This window comes from Danio rerio, chromosome 18, assembly GCF_052040795.2.
Source record: "Danio rerio strain M-AB ecotype USA chromosome 18, GRCz13ab, whole genome shotgun sequence".
NCBI lineage: Eukaryota > Metazoa > Chordata > Actinopteri > Cypriniformes > Danionidae > Danio > Danio rerio.
In genome coordinates this window covers 18506281-18525661 of record NC_141038.1, presented here as the reverse complement: position 1 = coordinate 18525661, position 19381 = coordinate 18506281, and the positions used below count along the sequence as shown (strand labels likewise).

The 19381-nt window shown below is 34.6% G+C and overlaps 1 protein-coding gene across 6 annotated transcripts in view; it reads left to right on the top strand.

Moving 5' to 3' along the window:
* The window catches only part of tango6 (transport and golgi organization 6 homolog (Drosophila)), a 35672-nt gene extending 16291 nt beyond the window's left edge, over positions 1-19381 (top strand). For 4 of the 6 annotated variants that reach the window (XM_087293063.1, XM_087293067.1, XM_087293062.1 and 1 more), the window contains 5 exons: positions 1106-1163; positions 5799-5957; positions 11555-11706; positions 14765-14878; positions 19126-19381. In XM_087293063.1, the coding sequence (XP_087149189.1) occupies positions 1106-1163; positions 5799-5957; positions 11555-11706; positions 14765-14878; positions 19126-19302 (660 nt within the window). In that variant the 3' untranslated portion in view covers positions 19303-19381. Of the gene's footprint in view, positions 1-1105; positions 1164-5798; positions 6014-10967; positions 11324-11554; positions 11707-14764; positions 14879-19125 lie in introns of those variants that run through there. The other 2 variants (XM_087293065.1, XM_087293064.1) reach the window with 1 other exon arrangement.

Below are 19381 nucleotides of genomic sequence, written 5' to 3'. Positions count from 1 at the left end.
AATTAAATAGAAAATGCAATGAATGACTGCAAAAAGGCCCACTTTCACCAGGCTGGCTACGGGCCCAATTATTATTATAATTGTTTTAATTATAATGTGGCAAGTACATGTATTTTAAAAGGAAGCTGCACATTCGATTCCCTATTAAAGCAATTCTCGTATAAAGCTTCAATGGATGATTCATGATCATGAATAGATACACTATTACAAACAATAATTAAATAAAGTAAGCACACCTTTTTAGTTATCTGTCATTTTTGTAGTATTATCTTTTTATCCAGTGTATAATTTCCAGCTGTAATTCTTAGATCGCAAACGTCTGGTGAATTTTCTTAGATTTTTAACTTACTAAATAATTTCCCCTTTAGTGCTTCTTCGGGTCATTCAGAGTTCTTGAATTGAGCTTTGATGCGAGCCATCATTATAGAACCTGCATTATTCTCTCTGATGCTCAAGCCAGGTGTCCCATAGACATCTCTCCTGGGAGTTTGTGCAGACTCTTCCCTGGATGACACTGTTTATTTGGGCCAGCGATTTTCAATGTTCTCCTGTGTTTTGAGGGTAGGTGACGGTCTAGACCATGTTTTATAAATGAGGTGAGATGTTTGGTGTGTAAAACCTCTTGCTTGAGGGCGCCTGAAGACTCTCATGGGATCTAGTTATGATGAGGTTCTTTCTGCAGCGTTTCATCTAATATTCTTTTAATAAAAGCCTCTTCTGTGCCCAGCGCTTCATACATACAACCAATTCACCTTTAAACATGGACGCGGAGACCAGATAACATAGGTGTACCTCAGGGATGTGAATAGCTTCTTTTTCATTTCGATTCAGTATGATTTGAATTGTATTTCTGGTTCTGTTAATGTATTATCTGTTGTGTTAATTTTGCCATAATCGTTTATTCTCTCTCAGCTCACCCAAACTTATTTAAATCTTCAAAAACCGCGGGCCACAGACAAGCTTTAATTTGCATTTCTGTTAAGTGTGCTGAGAGCTGAGCTAATGGCTCCTTGAAAAACTGTCAGTGATAATTAGATGAAGGAATTAATTAACACTGCCCTGATTTTTGGCTCAGATTTTGGTGAATTTTTTTAATGTGTTGCAGCTCTTTCTGGAAAACCTGGAGCATGAAGACTCCTTTGTGTATCTGTCCGCCATTCAAGGTAATTCATTTATTCCAGAGAAACAAAGCCTGAACTTCTCAGAAATGCAGCGAAATATAACAGTTACACCTGTTATTGCCTAAATGTTTAAATGATGATTTTTTTGAGTAATAGCATGATCATCGGGTTTATTTGTGGTTGTGATTATAAATAATAGAACATATTTTGAGGCTTCGAATTGAATATATTGTGAAAAAAATTTTTATTAATGTAGAATTTATATGTTGGTCAAAGCCAAAATGGTGTAATAATACCTATTAATATAAATTATTTAATATTTTGCCAGAAATTGTATTGTAAAGAAACTGTATTTTAAAATACACTAGATTTTAGCATTTTGTCAACAAGTTTATATTAATTTAAAATGCCATACAGTTTATTGTAATCACTTAATCTTTTACGTATTTTAATGAGTACAGGTCAGAATACTTATTGAAATATTAAAATCTATATGTTCCGCTTAATGATTATATTTATTTATTTATTTGTTTCATTATTTAACAAGGAATGTCCCATTGAGATACAATATCTCTTCTTCCAGGGAGTCCTGGTCAAGACAGGCAGCATATGACAGAGTTACAAAAAAATACATGTCACAACACATACACACACATAGCCTACATTAAATAAACCATAATCAATTGTAAAACATGCACTGTTCTAAATTAACAGTCTTTAAAATATTTTTAAATATAGCAATAGATGGGATGGATTTCATATGTAATTTACTGTATTTGTATGTGTTCAGATGCAAAAACCTCTAAATGCTGTCTGAAATTTTCCTCTAAAATAAGCTATTTTTATCAGGCTCGTCTGTGTAGGTTCAGAAGTATCTTGATTATGGCAAAAAATAAGTCCTATTCCTGGTCTTTGAAGAATAGTATTTCAACATAAACAAAGAAGGCAGAGAAAAGTTTTAATTTTCGCTGGAAATTTCAAACACCACTTAGAGGTTTTTAAGTCTGAACACACTATATGTATATATATATATACATATATATATATATATATATATATATATATATATATATATATATATATATATATATATATATATATATATATATATATGTGTATATGTATGTATGTATGTATGTATGTATGTATGTATGTGTATATATATATGTATGTATGTATGTATGTATGTATGTATGTATGTATGTATGTGTATGTATATATATATATATATATATATATATATATATATATATATATATATATATATATATATATATATATATATATATATATATATATATATATATATATATTAGTATAGCTCAATCCATACATATGGAACATACTTAAAGAATGCTGATCAACCTAATTCTGTGTGAAAAAATGGCATCTTAAGTAAGATTATATCTGCTGATCTGGTATTATAAATATTTGAGCTTTAATCCAACAAACTAGATACGATACTGTGTTAATTTACCAACTAAAGCTTTAAAAATAAAAACTTAAGATGTTGTTGTTTTGAGGTCCATTCTGTCATTTTTATAAAATACAGTTATATGTTATTCCACTGATATCTTTTTTGCTCAAATATATTTGAAACAATTAAATAGACACTTGGGTTTGATATTCTTTCTTTGTATCAATTGTATGATGGATTTTGTAAATACAATTTGATGCAGTCACTAAAAAAGTATTCTTTTACCCATATATAAATAATTTTGGTCACACCTTACAGTAAGATTGCATTAGTTAATGTTAGTTAATATATATATGCTAACATAAACTAAGGATGTACCATACTTGTACAGCATTCGTTAATCATATTTTAACATTTAGTAATGTATTATTAAAATCCAAAGTACATTAGCAAATGTACTGTAAGGTAAAATAAACTAACAATGAAGGACTGTTTTTTAACTTATAATAACATGTAATAAAGTATTATATTATATAATAACAACCTATAGGTATAACAAACGAGTAATAAAAAGTGTTAGAAATATATAGTTCATTGTTTATCTGTGTTAATACATACATTACCTAACATTAATTAATGGAACCGTAATGTAAAGTGTTACCATCAGTTTATTTACTCAGTTTTGTGGTCAGTAAGAAAGGTATCAATATTCATTTCTTTTTTCCACATTAAAATGACATCAAAGGTTATAAAACTGTTATTAAATTGCAATTTCACAAGATTACTGAAATTTTATTGAAATGTACTGAAATTTTACTGAAATAAGAGCCTAAGAGACTTAAAAGTCTACCTGATCTCAAACTTAAATGGTGCATTGTATATTGATCTGCAGTTTTATGAATTACTATATCAGTCTTAGGTTATTTAAGGCAGTGGTTCCCAACCTTTTTCTTAGGGGCCCCCCCCATGAACATATACAAACATTGGAGCACCCCCACCATATAAATACACACGCACGCACACACATATGTACTGTATATATATATATATATATATATATATATATATATATATATATATACAGTATGTGTGTGTTTGTGTAATATTAATATATAATATGTATACAAAATATAAAATAATCAGTTTTAACTTGTCTTGGCCTTCAATAAAACCAAAATTTAGGTAGGCTTTGACATACTGTCTAATCTTTTTCTTCACCTCTAAAGAATCATTGCATTTACGTTTCTCTGCCATTTTTGTTTTGATTTTGCCTTTACGAGAAGTTGGACAACCACATTGCGCAAGTGAGCAAAATTTAAATAATTATTTAAAGTTATTTATTTTAATTATTTGTACTATTATGTTGGAATTTTAAGCATGTGTTTTGATTTTTTTTTTTGGTACTAAAAAATACATATATAATAGTAGGGCTGCTCGATATTGGGAAAAATCATAATCACAATTATTTTGGTCATAATTGTAATCACGATTATTCAAAACGAGTATCAGAAAAAATACAATAAAATTATTAGCGCTCCTGAGAATTTTTTTTTTATAAATATTTCCCAAATTATGTTTAACAGAACAAGGAATTTTAACAGTATTTCCTCTAATATTTTTCTTCTAGGCTTATTTGTTTTATTTTAGCTAGAATAAAAGCAAGTTTAAATATTTTGAAAGCTATTTTAAGGTCAATATTATTAGCCCCCTTAAGCAATAAATATTTTTGATGACTTGCCTAATTACCCTAATTAAGCCTTTGAACTGCACTTTAATCTGAATGGTTGTATTTTGAAAAATATCTAGTAAAATATTATGTGCTGTCATCACAGCAAAGATAAAATAAATCAGTAATTAGAAATGATATATCAAAACTTTTATGTTCAGAAAAAAAAACTTCTTTCTATGAAACAGAAATTGGGCAGGAAAAGTTAATATTCAGCTAATATTCAGGAGGGCTAATAATTCTGACTTCAAGTGTTTACATACAGTTATTTTCCAGCCTGCAAAGGAAAGAGAAATAAATACAATTAAATAAAAATATTAAACAAACTGCTTTAAGCATCTTCACTGTAAGAAAAACACTTTAGCTACAAAAATCCTTCAGAGAAGCATTTTCTCGTTATGTTTGATTAATGATAAAACAGGCGGCAGCAGGAAAATTTCGCGCTGTCTCTTTAATGGTTTCTCTTTCACGTCTTTTGATTCTCAACTTGTTTGTTTATTACACAAATGGGGGCTAATATAAATAATCACGAAACACCGCGTTTTGACACCTATTTGACCATTAAAGCGCTCACGTTAATGACTTTAGATGTCTGCGCTCCTCTGCTCGTCTCAGTGTGCAAATGAGAGCGAATGCTGACTGGCCGCATGCTTCTGGCTGCGTGTGCGTGCTGCACACACACATTCGCGCTTTTAAGAGCAACGCGTGCACAGCTGGAAAGGTGGCGGTATATGATGCATATAATCGTTTATCTTGATTAATGCTTTTTTATAATCGTTTGAAATCGAAATCGGATTTTCGATTAATTGTACAGCCCTATATAATAGTGGAGCATTTTTATGCCTTTTTCTACCTCAATACTTATCCTCTCCCGCGCCCCCCTTGTGAACTCTGGCGCCCCCCTTAGGGGGGCGCGGACCCCAGGTTGGGAACCACTGATTTAAGGAACAACTATGGGGTTTTCAGGGACACCGTTTCTGGGCCAACAAACTGTTATGGAGTGGTCTATTTTGGGTCCATAATGCCGCTCTGTTTGCAACCCACATGATTTCACCTTTTGCCCATGAATGGTCATGCAGGACCTTCTCTCAACCCTTCTTAGTCCTAGTAAGGAGCAAGAGAGTTAAGATTCGAAAGGCATAGTTCACCTAAAATGAAAATGTACTCATCATTTACTCTTTCATCAGGTGCCTTCAAATATTTATGAGCTGCTTTTTTCTGTTGAACATAAAGGAATATGTAGATATTTTGAAGAATGTTGGGAACTGGTAGCTATTAGCATCCAAAGTTGGAAAAATACACCCTAAGGTAGTCCAACATTCTTCAAATATCTTCTTTTGGGTTCAACAGAATTTAAAAAAAAACACAATCGGGTTTGGAACAAATAAAGGGTGACTAAATGATGACAGCATTTTTATTTTTTGTGTGAATGATCTTTTTAATGCTATGGTAGCCTGTTTTATATTCATTCTGCCTTGAAGAGGGTCTGTCAGATTTTCTCTCAAATATATTGCTTCTTTTTGTTCTTTTTCAGGCTTGGCAGTGTTGGCTGACTCTTTCCCTGAGCAGATTCTGCAGAGACTGCTGGTAGAGTATCAGACCGGGGCGAGTGACGGTCCCCCCCAAAAAGAACGATTCCTCGAGACACGACTTAAAGTGGGCGAGGTTTTAATGAGAGCCAGCAGAGCCATGGGTGAGCACAGACACTGCCTCTAGTGCCTTTTTACACTACCAGTCAAAAGTTTGAGGGTGAGTAAATACAAGTTTGGGGGAACTTTTCCATTAAATTGTTCAAGAGGGAGTGTAAAGTCATTTATGTTGTAAAAAGAAATCGGATGCATTTTCATATTTTTTTACTTTCTTAAATTTCTAAAAATAAACTCTTTTAAGAAGGAAATAATTATCTAACCTTTACAAGCTACTGTTAGGGTAGGTGGACAGCAGCACAGATCAAATAAAACAGGACTGCCAAGAGGAAATGGGTATTACCATTTGTGAGGACGGGTGGGATGAATACTTAAGTAATGTACATCCATGTTCTGTGAACACAAGACATCACCTGATTCAATATAAGGTCGTTTATAGGCTCCATTATTCTAAATCAAAACTTCATAAACAATATCCAACAATCTCTTCATGTTGTAATAATTGCAAAGTGTCAACAGGAACTCTGTTTCATTCTTTATGGTCATGCAGTAAATTGCAATCATACTGGAAAACTATATTTAAATTTCTTTTTGAAGTGTAGTGAAATGTAGTGTATATTTAATGAATCTGGAATCTGACCCTAGAATTGGACACGCAATTAAATTCAATTCAGCTTTATTTGTATAGCGCTTTTACAATGAAGATTGTGTCAAAGCAGCTTCACATAAATGGTCATAGTAACTGGAACAGTGTAGTTCAGTTTTTAGTGTTTAAGTTCAGATCAGTTCAGTTTAGCTCAGTTCAGTGTGATTTAATCATTACTGAGAGTTCCAACACTGAAGAGCAAATTCATCGATGCGTAGCTCTACCAATCCTGAACCATGCGAGCCAGTGGCGACAGCGGAGAGGGAAAAAAAACTTCACCTGATGGGAGTGAAGAAAAAAAAACCTTGAGAGAACCAGACTCAGTTGGGCACGACCATTTTAATTTCTACGCTGGCCAAAAGTCTTGTGCAGAGCTTCAGTCACCGCGGTGGAGGCTGGAAGATGGCCTCAGCGAAGACTCGTCTGTCCCTGGAGCGTCGCTGGAATCAGACACATGTTCTCCACTCACCATGACCATCAGCGCAGCAGCAGCTCAGGATATGGCCTGGTCCCGGATATGGAAACCTTGGGATCATCTCGTCACTGGTCTTGGATCCAATCAGTGACTCCGCATAATCTGAGGACCTCGGGATGAGTATCCCCAGGTGAAAATAGAGAATAAAGAGAATAATTAGCGTAGCTGCTGTTCATAGTGTATATAAGCAAGATGCAGAAGCATGTGTGAAACCCGCTAGGTGATGCATTGAGTGTATGCTTTACTAAACAGATAGGTCTTTAATCTAGTTTTGAACTGGGAGAGTGTGTCTGAGCCTCGGACGTTATCAGGAAGGCTATTCCAGAGTGTAGGAGCCATGAAAGAGAAGGCTCGACCTCCTTTACTCGATTTTGCTATTCTAGGTACTACCAGAAGCCCTGAGTTTTGAGATCTTAAAGAGTGAGTTGGATTGTAGCGAGACAGAAGGTTGGTTATATAAACAGGAGCTAGATTATTTTGTAATCTTTTTGTAAAAAAGATTATTAGCAATTCTATTTTGTATATGGATTGCAAAAAACCCGAAAGACTGGTGCTGTTCCCACCTTTAAAATGTGAGCTAGATAAATTTGTTACAGTTAGATTCACACAGATTAGAACTGAGATTCACACTAAATGACAAATTGTCCATTTTCAAAATGATTTGAAAACAATTCATTGTGTTTTTGCAAATAGACTGAACTTATATAGGGCCCTATCATACACCCGGTGCAAGGAGAGACGCAATTGTTGTTTGCTAGTTTCAGCACTGCGCAAGAGTCGTTTTTACTTTGCACCACGCTGTTTAATCATTTATTCGTTTGCTGGAAATTAGAACTAAATTTAGAAATAGTTTTAAAACAAACCTTTGCTCTTAACAAACAAAATTAATTATTTATATGCTAATGGATGTCTGTGCGTACAACATATTTCCCTATCCACGAGACTGAAAGTGAAAGTAAATAATGTGAAGGCTCATCTCTCATTCTCGCTTTGTAGATGCTCTTTTTAACTGTTTTCTTTCTAGTGATGCATTCAGTTTTTCCACTTACAGAGTCATCATGTAAATAGCTAATGTGCTATGGCACGACACAACTAGCTCTTAAAGAGAATGGGAGATGAGACTCTGATTGGTTTATTCTCAAAACCCACCTATAACTCATTAAGAGAAAAGCTCAACCCTGTTAGACCATGTGCCATGGCGCAAAGCGGATTTTTCCATCCTTAAAATAGCAAAAGTGGATTCTGACACGCCCTGAATGCGTTTGCGCCCTGCGCTTTGCACTTTGCGTATGAATTGTCAAAATAGAGCCCATAGACTTTTATTAGACTATTGTATGTTAATTTCATTATTTATTTTATTTAATTTTTTATATTTATATTTGTCTCTATTTGTTTCATTGTCTATGTACACCTTGCTTCAATTTTTAATTTCTGTGCCAGCCAGTTCCATATTATGATTGTAAATGTTACTCATGTACAATAGGCCTTTTTTAATATAAACCTTGGTCCCACTTTATATTAAGTGGCCTTAACTAATATGTACTTAGGATATATAAATAGGAATTAAAAGTTTGTTACAATGTACTTATTATGTAAATACATGTATTTACTGTGTACTTATGCTTGATTAAATACATGTATGTAATTAAATCTCTAATTAACTTTTGTAATTACATTTGTAAATACACTGTTGACCATCCCTTACACCTTAACCCACCCTTAAACCTACCCATACCACCAAACCTGTCCATAACCCAACCTCTATCCCAATTCAAAAGCACCACAAGTGTTCTCAAATACATTATAAACACAGTAAGTACATTGTATTTATTTTTTGATGTAAGTACATAGTAGTTAAGGATACTTAATATAAAGTGGGACCAAAACCTTTCACAAACATTTTGATTAATGTTAGATGGGTGGGGTGAAAGGTAGGGTTTTACGTTCCTTTTTGTAGTAAGCTAAATTCCCTTTGATATACTGTAGTACTTCTAAGAGAACTGTGATATATGGTTCATCTCTCTCTTTTAAAGATTTAGGTGGTACTGTATGTATGTAAGTTTTTTCAAATGAAAATTAAAATAAAGTGTTAAAAAAAGAAGGAAATAATTGTTTTCAACATCAATAATATAAATAAATCATTATTATTATAAATTGATTGCAATAGAACAGCAAATCAGCATAGTACAATCATTTCCGAAGGATCAAATGACATTTAAAAATCTTACTAATCCCACACTTTTAACCAACAATGTCTTTCTTTCTTTACTGCTCTCAATAAGCATGATCTATTTCAGGACCTGTTTGTTAGATCTAGGCAGCGGCTTATCCCTAGCACAAGAGTGCGGTTCTTCATTGTGTCTCGAAGATCAAGTCTGGGTCTGTGGCATGTCGTCTTGGCCCGACTCCTCAACTCTAACAGACCGCGCTCTGAAAAAAAGCCCAACAGCTGCTCCAGTCGGCCGAAATCGCACAAAGAGTCTCACAGCTCTCCGTCACATTCATAGCGTCTTCGCACACAGCAGGGGGCATCGCACACTTCACTCACACACTCGAGCTCCATTTACATTTTCAGCTCATCAGTATCATCTAATGAGACACTCATTTAATCAAATCCTTGACTAATAACTTGTATGAGCTACATTTAACATGCTGTTTCGTAAAGTACACACACATCCGCTCTGTCGAAAATCAAAAGTGTGATTTCTGATTTAAGATCACTTAATAGGGGATTAGACAGATGGCCACTGTTAACAAGAAGCGTGGCATCAAAGAAGTGTGCTTTAACACTCTGTGTTTTTTTTTCTTCTGCTCATAGATCTAGTTCACAATAGCCATTAAAGGGCTTTTGATGTGTTTAGAGGATTGGTCAGATGAACAAGCAGACATTGATGTCTGAATAGGACCTGGCACATGGCTTCTGGGAGGTTTTATACAGTTTGAATGCTATATCAGACAGGGCCAGGAAAATCAGCAGCTTCTGGACCCTCCTGGTAGATGTTTTAATGGCTGTTTGTCGAATGTTATCCTTGATTTTACTTTAAATAATCCTAATAGTTAGTCTAAGAGCTTTTTTAATTGTCAGAGCCCTTTTCTGAGCCCTCACAATACACGCACGCACACACGCACACACGCACACACACACACACACACACACACACACACACACACACACACACACACACAGACACACACACACATAAATATAATTAAAAAAAAAACTGGTGACTTTGCTCATACTGTAGAAATGGGCTTTAGATTTCTCAGACTTTCACACTGAGATGGAGAGATTGGAGTGGTGACTTCATCTTTGTGTGTTTGTGGTTTGTCATTGTGCATTCAGGCTTGAACTCTCACTCCATGTCTTCTTGCTGTCTGTGTTGTATCAGGAAGAATCAGAGTTGTTGTTTTTTTTTTTAATTCCCCATCATATCTATTTAATATCACTTTACATTACTCTGTAGTTTTGAATAATTACGATATTCATTAAAATACAGTTACAAAATTCTGTATTTTACTATATTAATAATGTATGCATTGTTGTGTTGGTTAAGCCGAATTTTCAGACTCCATTTTTCAGTGTCTTATGAAGTAAAAAGTGACTGTAAAATATTTATAATGTTATAAACAGATTTCTATCTTAAGTCATCAACTAGGCCTGTCATGATATCTATTTTTTGTTGTATGATATATTGCACCAAAATAAACAGTATTATTGTCATTTTAAGATAATTTTTATTTATTTACCTATTATAGGTAAATATTGGGATATTATATATTCCAAAGAGCACATAATATTTTATTTTTGTAAATATTTAATTTAATTACAGTTATTTAAACAATTGAAAAATTCGACATTGGAATCAGTATCCGAAAACGTATATCCTATTCATTCATTCATTCATTCATTCATTCATTCATTCATTTTCTTTTCAGCTTAGTCCCTTTATTAATCTGGGATCGCCACAGTGGAATGAACCGCCAACTTATCAGCACGTTTTTATGCAGCGGATTCTCTTCCAGCTGCAACCCATCTCTTGGAAACATCCACACACACACTCATACACCACGGACAATTTAGCCTACTCAATTCACCTGTACCGCATGTCTTTGGACTGTGGGGGAAACCAGAGCACCCAGAGTGTGCCCACGCAAATGCAGGGAAAACATGCAAACTCCACACAGAAACACCAACTGACCCAGCCGAGGCTCGAACCAGCGACCTTCTTGCTATGAGGCGACAGCACTACCTACTGCGCCACTGCGTCGCCCATATATCCTAAACAAATAAATAATAATAATTGTTAACAAAAAAGTGCAAGGTAAATTCTCAATTAAAGCAACAACATACAGCATTGCTCTAATGAATATCACTAAATCTATTTTTATCTGAGTAACAAAATAAAAAGGTTAACAGTAATTTTACTTGGTTTTAAACCATACTCAATAAAAAAGAAAGAAAAATCCTTAACACCACATCCAAAAATACAAATAATAAATTAAAGCCTGTCTTTGTCTTGTAGGCGACCTCGCGCCACACTATGGCCGCCCTCTGATTGGTGTGTTTCTGAGCGGCACACGAGACGAGGACAGCAGTGTTCGCGCCAGCAGCCTCTCCAACTTGGGTGAACTCTGCCAACGTCTCAACTTTTCACTCGGACCACTGGCACAAGAGGTACGAGTCTGACCACTCTAGCATTCAACACCTAAACGTCAAGACAACCAGCCCGGCTGCTGAAAAGCTCAATCTGTGTGCGGTTCAGTTCAGTCTGTAATTAGTTCTTTTTAAGCAGATGCCCAGGGCTGCTTCTGCTGTGATGTCAGGGTTCTCTTTACTCTGCACAGCTGTGTGTGTGTGTGTGTAAACAAGCACATCCCTCTGCACAAGATTACTACTACTACTAGTGCTGAGATCAGGGTTTCTGAGCAGATGGGTGATGGGTGTGTTGGATGAACACCAACTGCATCAATTCAGTTGATTTGCTTGTTTAAATCAATGACTTAAAATCTTTATGTAACAATTGATGTGTGTTCTCAAATTGAGGTGCTTGCATCATGTAATGAAATAGTTACATTTTAAATCTATTCTATTCTGTTCTATTATATTATATTATATTATATTATATTATATTATATTATATTATATTATATTATATTATATTATATTATATTATATTATATTATAAAATGTGATATTTTAAATGATCACATTTTGTTTTTAGAATGTTTAGACTGAAATTTCTGAAATTGTTGGTGAATTGTGACCCTGTACTACAAAACCTTCTTAAATTGTATTGATATTTTTGTATGAATAACTACAAATACATTAAATAGGCCACAGTTATGAATTTTTATTTTATGCCAACAAATATTAGATCTATTTTCCATGATGATGTTTTGCTAATTTCTTACTCTAAAGATATCATAATTAATTATCTTAATTCTTTCTTAGTAATATGCATCTTTGTTTAAACAATTGTAAAGGTAATTTTCACTCTAATTTTCTTCATTTCTCTCTCTCTCTCTCTCTCTCTCTCTCTCTCTCTCTCTCTCTCTCTCTCTCCCTCTCTCCATATATATATATATATATATATATATATATATATATATATATATATATACACACACACACGTATGTGTTTATGTGTTTTATATTTGTTATCATGTTTTGTGTTTATTTTTGTTATTTTTATTTGTTAAAATTTCCTTGCTCTGTTAAACATAATTTTGGAAATATTTTAAAAAGAAAAAAAATTTAAAAGGGGGGGCTAATAATTTATGAAGGTTTAAAAAAAAAATATATATATATATATATACATACATACATACATACATATATATATATATATATATATATATATATATATATATATATATATATACTTACATATACGTGTGTGTGTGTGTGTGTGTGTGTTTGTATGTATATATATATATATATATATATATATATATATATATATATATATATATATATATATATATATATATATATATATATATAAATAAATAATTTTTAAACCTCAGATTCTAGATTTACAAATAGTTGTATTTCAACCTAATTATTTCCTATCCCTAACAATTTTAGATGGTGTCTAACACTTTCAGATGGTGTTTAAATTTCACATAAAAAAAAAGATCATTATGGTCCAGTGTAGGGCTGGCAAACATGCAATCTCGATAATTATTTTCCATATTGAACGATAACGATACATATTTTGGTATCAGTTGTAAAAGTTTTGTTAGTTCCAGATTGAAAAGAGTAAATCAAACCACAAAAATTAGAGGGTACATTTAATGACATAATATTTTTGGCTGATAATATTTCGGTGGCCGAAAATTCTATATCTCTAATATCAACACACTTTTAGATTCCCATTGCTGCACATTTCTGCTGTGTGATTGGCTCTAAGATCAATATAGATTAAAAAAAAAAAAAAAGTCCAGAGCTTATTATTGTTATTGACATACATTTTATTGTGATTCGATGTAATATCGTTTATCAGCCCAGCCTAAGTCCAGTGTCACAATTGCCGTTAGTTTTTTTCTTTAATTAACTTGCATACAGAAGTATTCTGAGATTTTTAGCTGCTTAATACTTAACTTACTGTAAAAGTGATGTTTGCGTTATGTGTTGATTAATTTTTGAATATAGCAGAGATGGGGGACTCGAGTCACATGACTTGACTCGAGTTAGACTTAAGTCTACGACTTGACGTGACTTGAAATACGCAGTGACTTGACTTGAGTCTGACAAAAATTGTCTTGACTTGCTTGAAACTTGAAGGTTGTGACTTGAGACTTGCTTGTGACTTGCACATGTGTGACTTACTCCCCCCTCTGGTGTCATGCGATAAAATTTTAGGAGTCTCCAGTGTTATTCTAGCATTAGTGATTAGCTATTGTCTTTTTTTATTAATGACTTATATTGAGTATTCTCATTCATATTCTCATTTCTGATCTCTTTCTAACATGCTTCATTTTAATACATTTATTTGAGTCTAGACAGTTTTAAATATTTTTGTTTACTTTAGTTAATTAAAACATTCATATGTAAATAAAATATACCTAAATGAACTGACTCGAATCAATTTGAGACTGTGTTTTCAAAGAATACAAACTGATGAATACGTGTGGCTAAAGTTTTATGCAAACTGTATTCATCTGACATTTTAGTATTACACTTCTGCTGCTTTGGAAGTGACAGTAACATTTCCTTGAGGAAATTTAAATGCTGTTTTCTTTGATCCTTGTTGCCAGTAAGTGAAATGTGTGACTTCTCTGCACAGTTGGAGAGCAGTTTGTTTATGTTTCAGTGCTTGTGCATACGGCGGTTAAGAAAATCTCCAGTAAGCGACTGAGCTGCGGCAGTGCTTTGTGGAGAACTTCATGAATAAGCATCTCTGTCAGCGTGACTAACTGAGCTGCTTATTCATGAAAGAGCTGGTCCGCAACAGGCCCTTCTCAAGCGTCTTGACCATCAGCCTTCTGCAAACCTGCGTGCATGTGTTCAAGCATCAATCGACCCGTAGCATTGACATTAAGATCAACTAGTGCGGTATTGCAGATGCCTGCATTTGTTCTTTGTGTTTGACCTGTGTGTGTGTGTGTGTGTGTGTGTGTGTGTGTGTGTGTGTGTGTGTGTGTGTGTGTGTGTGCGTGTGTGCGTGCGTGCGTGCGTGCGTGCGTGCGTGCGTGCGTGCGTGCGTGTGTGTGTGTTCTGGTTTCTGCAGTTGAGCATGTGTCTGACGTCTCTGATAAAGACGGACAGAGAAGCAGAGGTTCGAAGGGCTGCTGTCCACGTCATCGCTCTGGTTCTCAGAGGCCTCAGTGATAAAACCACTCAGGTGAGTAGTTTAAATATGTATGTGTGTATTTAAAAATGAAAAGCCATTATTTGTGCAAAAAACAAATTATAAAAGTATAAATTATCTAATTCAGGGGTGCCCAAACCCTCCAAACTGTCCTGCATAGTTTAGCTCCACACTTGTCTGGAAGTTTCTAGTATACCTGGAAAGAGCTTGATTAGCTGGTTCAGGTGTGTTTGATTGGGGTTGGGACTAAAATATGTAAGACACTGGTCCTCCAGGATCGAGTTTGGGCACCCCTGATGTAATTTTTAATAAATATGTATTTTTAGGATAAATCAATGTACATTTTTTTAAATATTAAAAAAACAAATTGTTCAGTATTGAATATTATACTTTAATAAAGGTAAAATACATCATACAGAACAGTGACTTGCTCTATTATTGCTCCTAATATTAGAATAATTAGAATTAGAAATACAATGTTTTTGATGTTATTTAATTGTTTACAAATATATATTTATTATAACCAATGATTGGCAGCACGGTGGCGCAGTGGGTAGCACAATCGCCTCACAGTATAAAGGTCGCTGGTTCGAGCCCCAGCTGGGTCAGTTGGCATTTTTTTGTGGAGTTTGCATGTTCTCCCCGTGTTCACGTGGGTTTTCTGCGGGTGCTTCGGTTTCCCCCACAAGTCCAAAAACATGTGGTACAGGTATATTGGGTAAGCTAAATAGTAGTGAATGAGTGTGTATGGATGTTTCCCAGTGATGGGTTACAGCTGGAAGGGCATCCACTGTATAAAACATATGCTGGATAAGTTCATTATAATAGCTTCATTCCGCTGTGGCGACCCCAGATTAATAAAGGGACTAAGCTGAAAAGAAAATGAATGAATGAATGAATGAATAAATAACTAATAATATTACCTACTCTAAACTATGCACATTTTTGTTTATTTATTTTGAGCCTTTTTGCCCCTTATTAGATAGGACAGTAATCAGACAGGAAGCGAAGTGGGAGAAAGAAAGAGAGAGGTTAGGGTCAGGAAAAGTCCTCGAGCCGGGATTCGAACTCAGGATGCCCTGAAGTGATTACGCACCATATGTCAGCACACTAACCACTAGGCTATTACTTATTATAAATAAGTCATTATAAATCACATAAATAACAGACTATACCAATTTAAATACTAATTCTGTACATACTAATAGTATAAATAATTAATTATCTATTGGTTATTGTCAATTTTTACTTTTCAAGGAAAACTGACATTTTAGCAGCCATCATTACAGCCTTCTGTGTCACATAATACACGAGTAATTATTTAAATATGCTGACTTGGTGCTTTAGAAACATTTCTACTTATTTTGAAGCTTAATATCTATAAAAATGGTGTCTTTTATGGATGGAAAGTTGAAACGGTGGTTTAGTGGTCAGCACTGTCGCCTCACAGTAAGAAGGTTGGTGTCGAATCCTAGCTAAGCCAGTTGGCGTTTCTGTGTGGAGTTTACTTGTTCTCCCCGTGTTCGTGCGGGTTTCCTTCGGGTGCTACGTTTTCCCCCACAGTCCAAAAACATGGGGTACAGGTATATTGAATAAACTAAATTGGCCGTAGTGTATGAATGTGTATGGGTGTTTCCAAGTACTGGGTTGCAGCTGGACTGGCATCGGCTGCGTAAAACATGTGCAGAAATAGTTTATTCTGCTGTGACAACCTCTGAAAAAGAGACTAATGTGTAGGAAAATAAATAAATGAATGAATGTTTAATGTCACTTAATCAATTTAATAGCTTTCCTTTGTACGTTTATTCATCGGCATTCAATAGATTATTCTTATTTACAGGATGTTTTTAATCCTGAATTTTCCGTTAATTGTGGAAAAGGAAAGTTTCAACATGAGACCAGATTCTTAAAGTGAAAACACATTGTTTTTAAAACAATTTTGGAAACAGAAGGACATTCTCTGAGGTTAATGAATACTGTGTTTTGTGTGTGTGTGAGAGGTTATAGAGTAGGTTGTAAGGTCTTCCGATGTGGTGTCATCAGTGCTCATGTTCAGTGGGAGGAACTCATTCAGCATCTGCCCTGATGAGCAACAGCTGTAGTTTCTAGTCTCTTATTTAGTGGTCACCTGCAGCAGAACACAACCACTGCTCTGTATAATCATCACTCACATTCCCACGGCCACAATCACTTTACAAACAATGCCTTTCATTCCACACTATCTCCTACAGGTCACTGGGTGCATGATGAAAACAAGCAATGTATCTAAACCATATCAAAAACATAATTGTAGACTATTTGTGCATTTTTAAATCTTTGTTAATGTTAATGTTGTCCCTACTATACCAGCGAGCTCTTTGTTGGTTGCTGTCATTGAAAAGTACTTTTTTGTGCAAAAACATCAACATATGTCAAACTAATAATTATGGATGTGTATAGGTAATAGTTTTACTTCTAGGATTTGAAGTTTCATGAGAATCTTCTTCAAAACCTTTACATATCACAAGTTCTGAATTAGGGCTGTAACTACATTAACCAATCAGAGCGGTGATTCATCTTATGTAGATGTGAGAACATTGAATCTCTGATCCACTGGACTGTTAGCAGGGATTTTCAACAGATGTGCATCCTGTTTTGAGACCATATAAATGACATCACTGAATGATTTTTGTGTTTTATTGATTAAAATCTTCTCTTTTTTTGTTTGTTTTTGTCAATAGAATGTTAGCCGATTGACATTCCATCCATGCGGGCAAGATTCTGTTTTTTTGGTGTCATAATATTAACAATAAATTGATAATATATTGTAAATGTCATGAAATAAATCAATACTGTCAGACATTTCATGAAAAAGATACTTAATGCTGCCCATTGCCTTTGTAGAATGTATTACTCTTGTGCAAAATCTGGGGGTTGGGTGTATGTGAAATTAAACCTATATCACAAATGTATACAACAACAAACTAACACAAGCTAATGTAACTTACCAAAACAGACTCAGAGAGAGAGAAGTTCATTTCCCATTCTTGCTGGAGTAACTATGAATCTTATAAAGACAGACTCCAGTATCTGTCTTATTGCAAAAGAGTTGTAACCTGGTAAAACATTCAGATGATTAGAATTTTAGCATGACGTGTTCGATCTGCGATGTCAACAGATATGATATTAGTTCTTAAAAAGTAGCTTACAGTAAAGTCGAATCTCAGTAATTTTGCATTCTTGTGTCCCAGTAGAAACTCCGGTAATTAGGGATCCTTGTTCTACTCTCATCCCTGTCTGAAGTGCTTTAATGCATTGCTGTATTATTCCACAAATATTATAGCTCTATATTCTTTATTTATGTTAAGCTGCTTTGACAAAATCTACATCGTAAAAGGCGCTATAGACATAAAGATGAATTGTAAAAAAAAGTGTATATATACTATATGCTGTATATATAAGAGAACATCAATGATTCACATATACTAATGTGCCACAAACAGGACGTTAATATCACCAACCATTCCCTATTTATGGTTGTATTTTAAGGTGTATCCATATAAATGGCCCACCACTCGAAAACTGGAAACTTCTTGTATGAAAACCAGCAGTTTATTCTTGTATAAAATGATATATTTATGGCCAAGTTTACACATGTCAGCCTGCAGAATCTCCATCTGCTTAGTTTTTTTACGGATCTGGAATTTTGGTGGGTTTGTTCACATTAAACAAATCTTAGACTCTCTATAAACACACATGTTCTCATCCCATGACCTCAGAGTAGACTAAAGTGACCACTGCTTCTGCGACTGACCCTTTATACTTTTGACCTCCTGATTTACAGCACCATTGTCCACCCTAGTTTGTCCCCATACCCCTGATAAATTGCACATGCACTTTATGGGACAGTTTTTACCACACAGACTGAGGTGCTGATGTCCCTTGGCATTGGCCCGAATGCAAGGTCAAATCTGTCATGGCCGTCTGTTGAGTTTCCCAGGATGTAGCTTGAGAAAACTCTTTCTGGTATGAGGAAAGGTTGTTACTCTGTCCAGCTGTTGCAGTGAGTAATAAGACGGCTCGTCCAGGTAAACCATAAGTCACAGCGGCTGGTGTGAGGTTAAAACAGCTGACTGCACACAAAAGCACTTTCCAGCTGTAAGGGAAGGTCAACAGACCATCTGCCTCAAGAGACATATATCGCACTCATTATTTTCTTCTCCTCGTTTGTTCTTTTTCTCACATTGAGTTGTACAGTAACAGGACATCTGCTTGCTAAGTGTTTTCTTTGTCTCTTTCAGGTTCTTGCCGATGTTTTGCTGGAGCTGTATCGGGCTCTAAAGTGGGTTGTTAGATCAGACCCAGATGATGTGGTCAAACTTCATGCTCAAATCGCTCTCGAGGAACTGGATGACGTCATGAGGAGGTTCATCTTCCCTCAGCAGAAACTCGAGAAAAAGATTGTGGTACTTCCTTGAAAATGCTCCTGATTCATGTAACCAAAAACTTCCCTTTTAGTTTTCCATCGTCCATTAAATCAATTTTACTTGTGGTAAA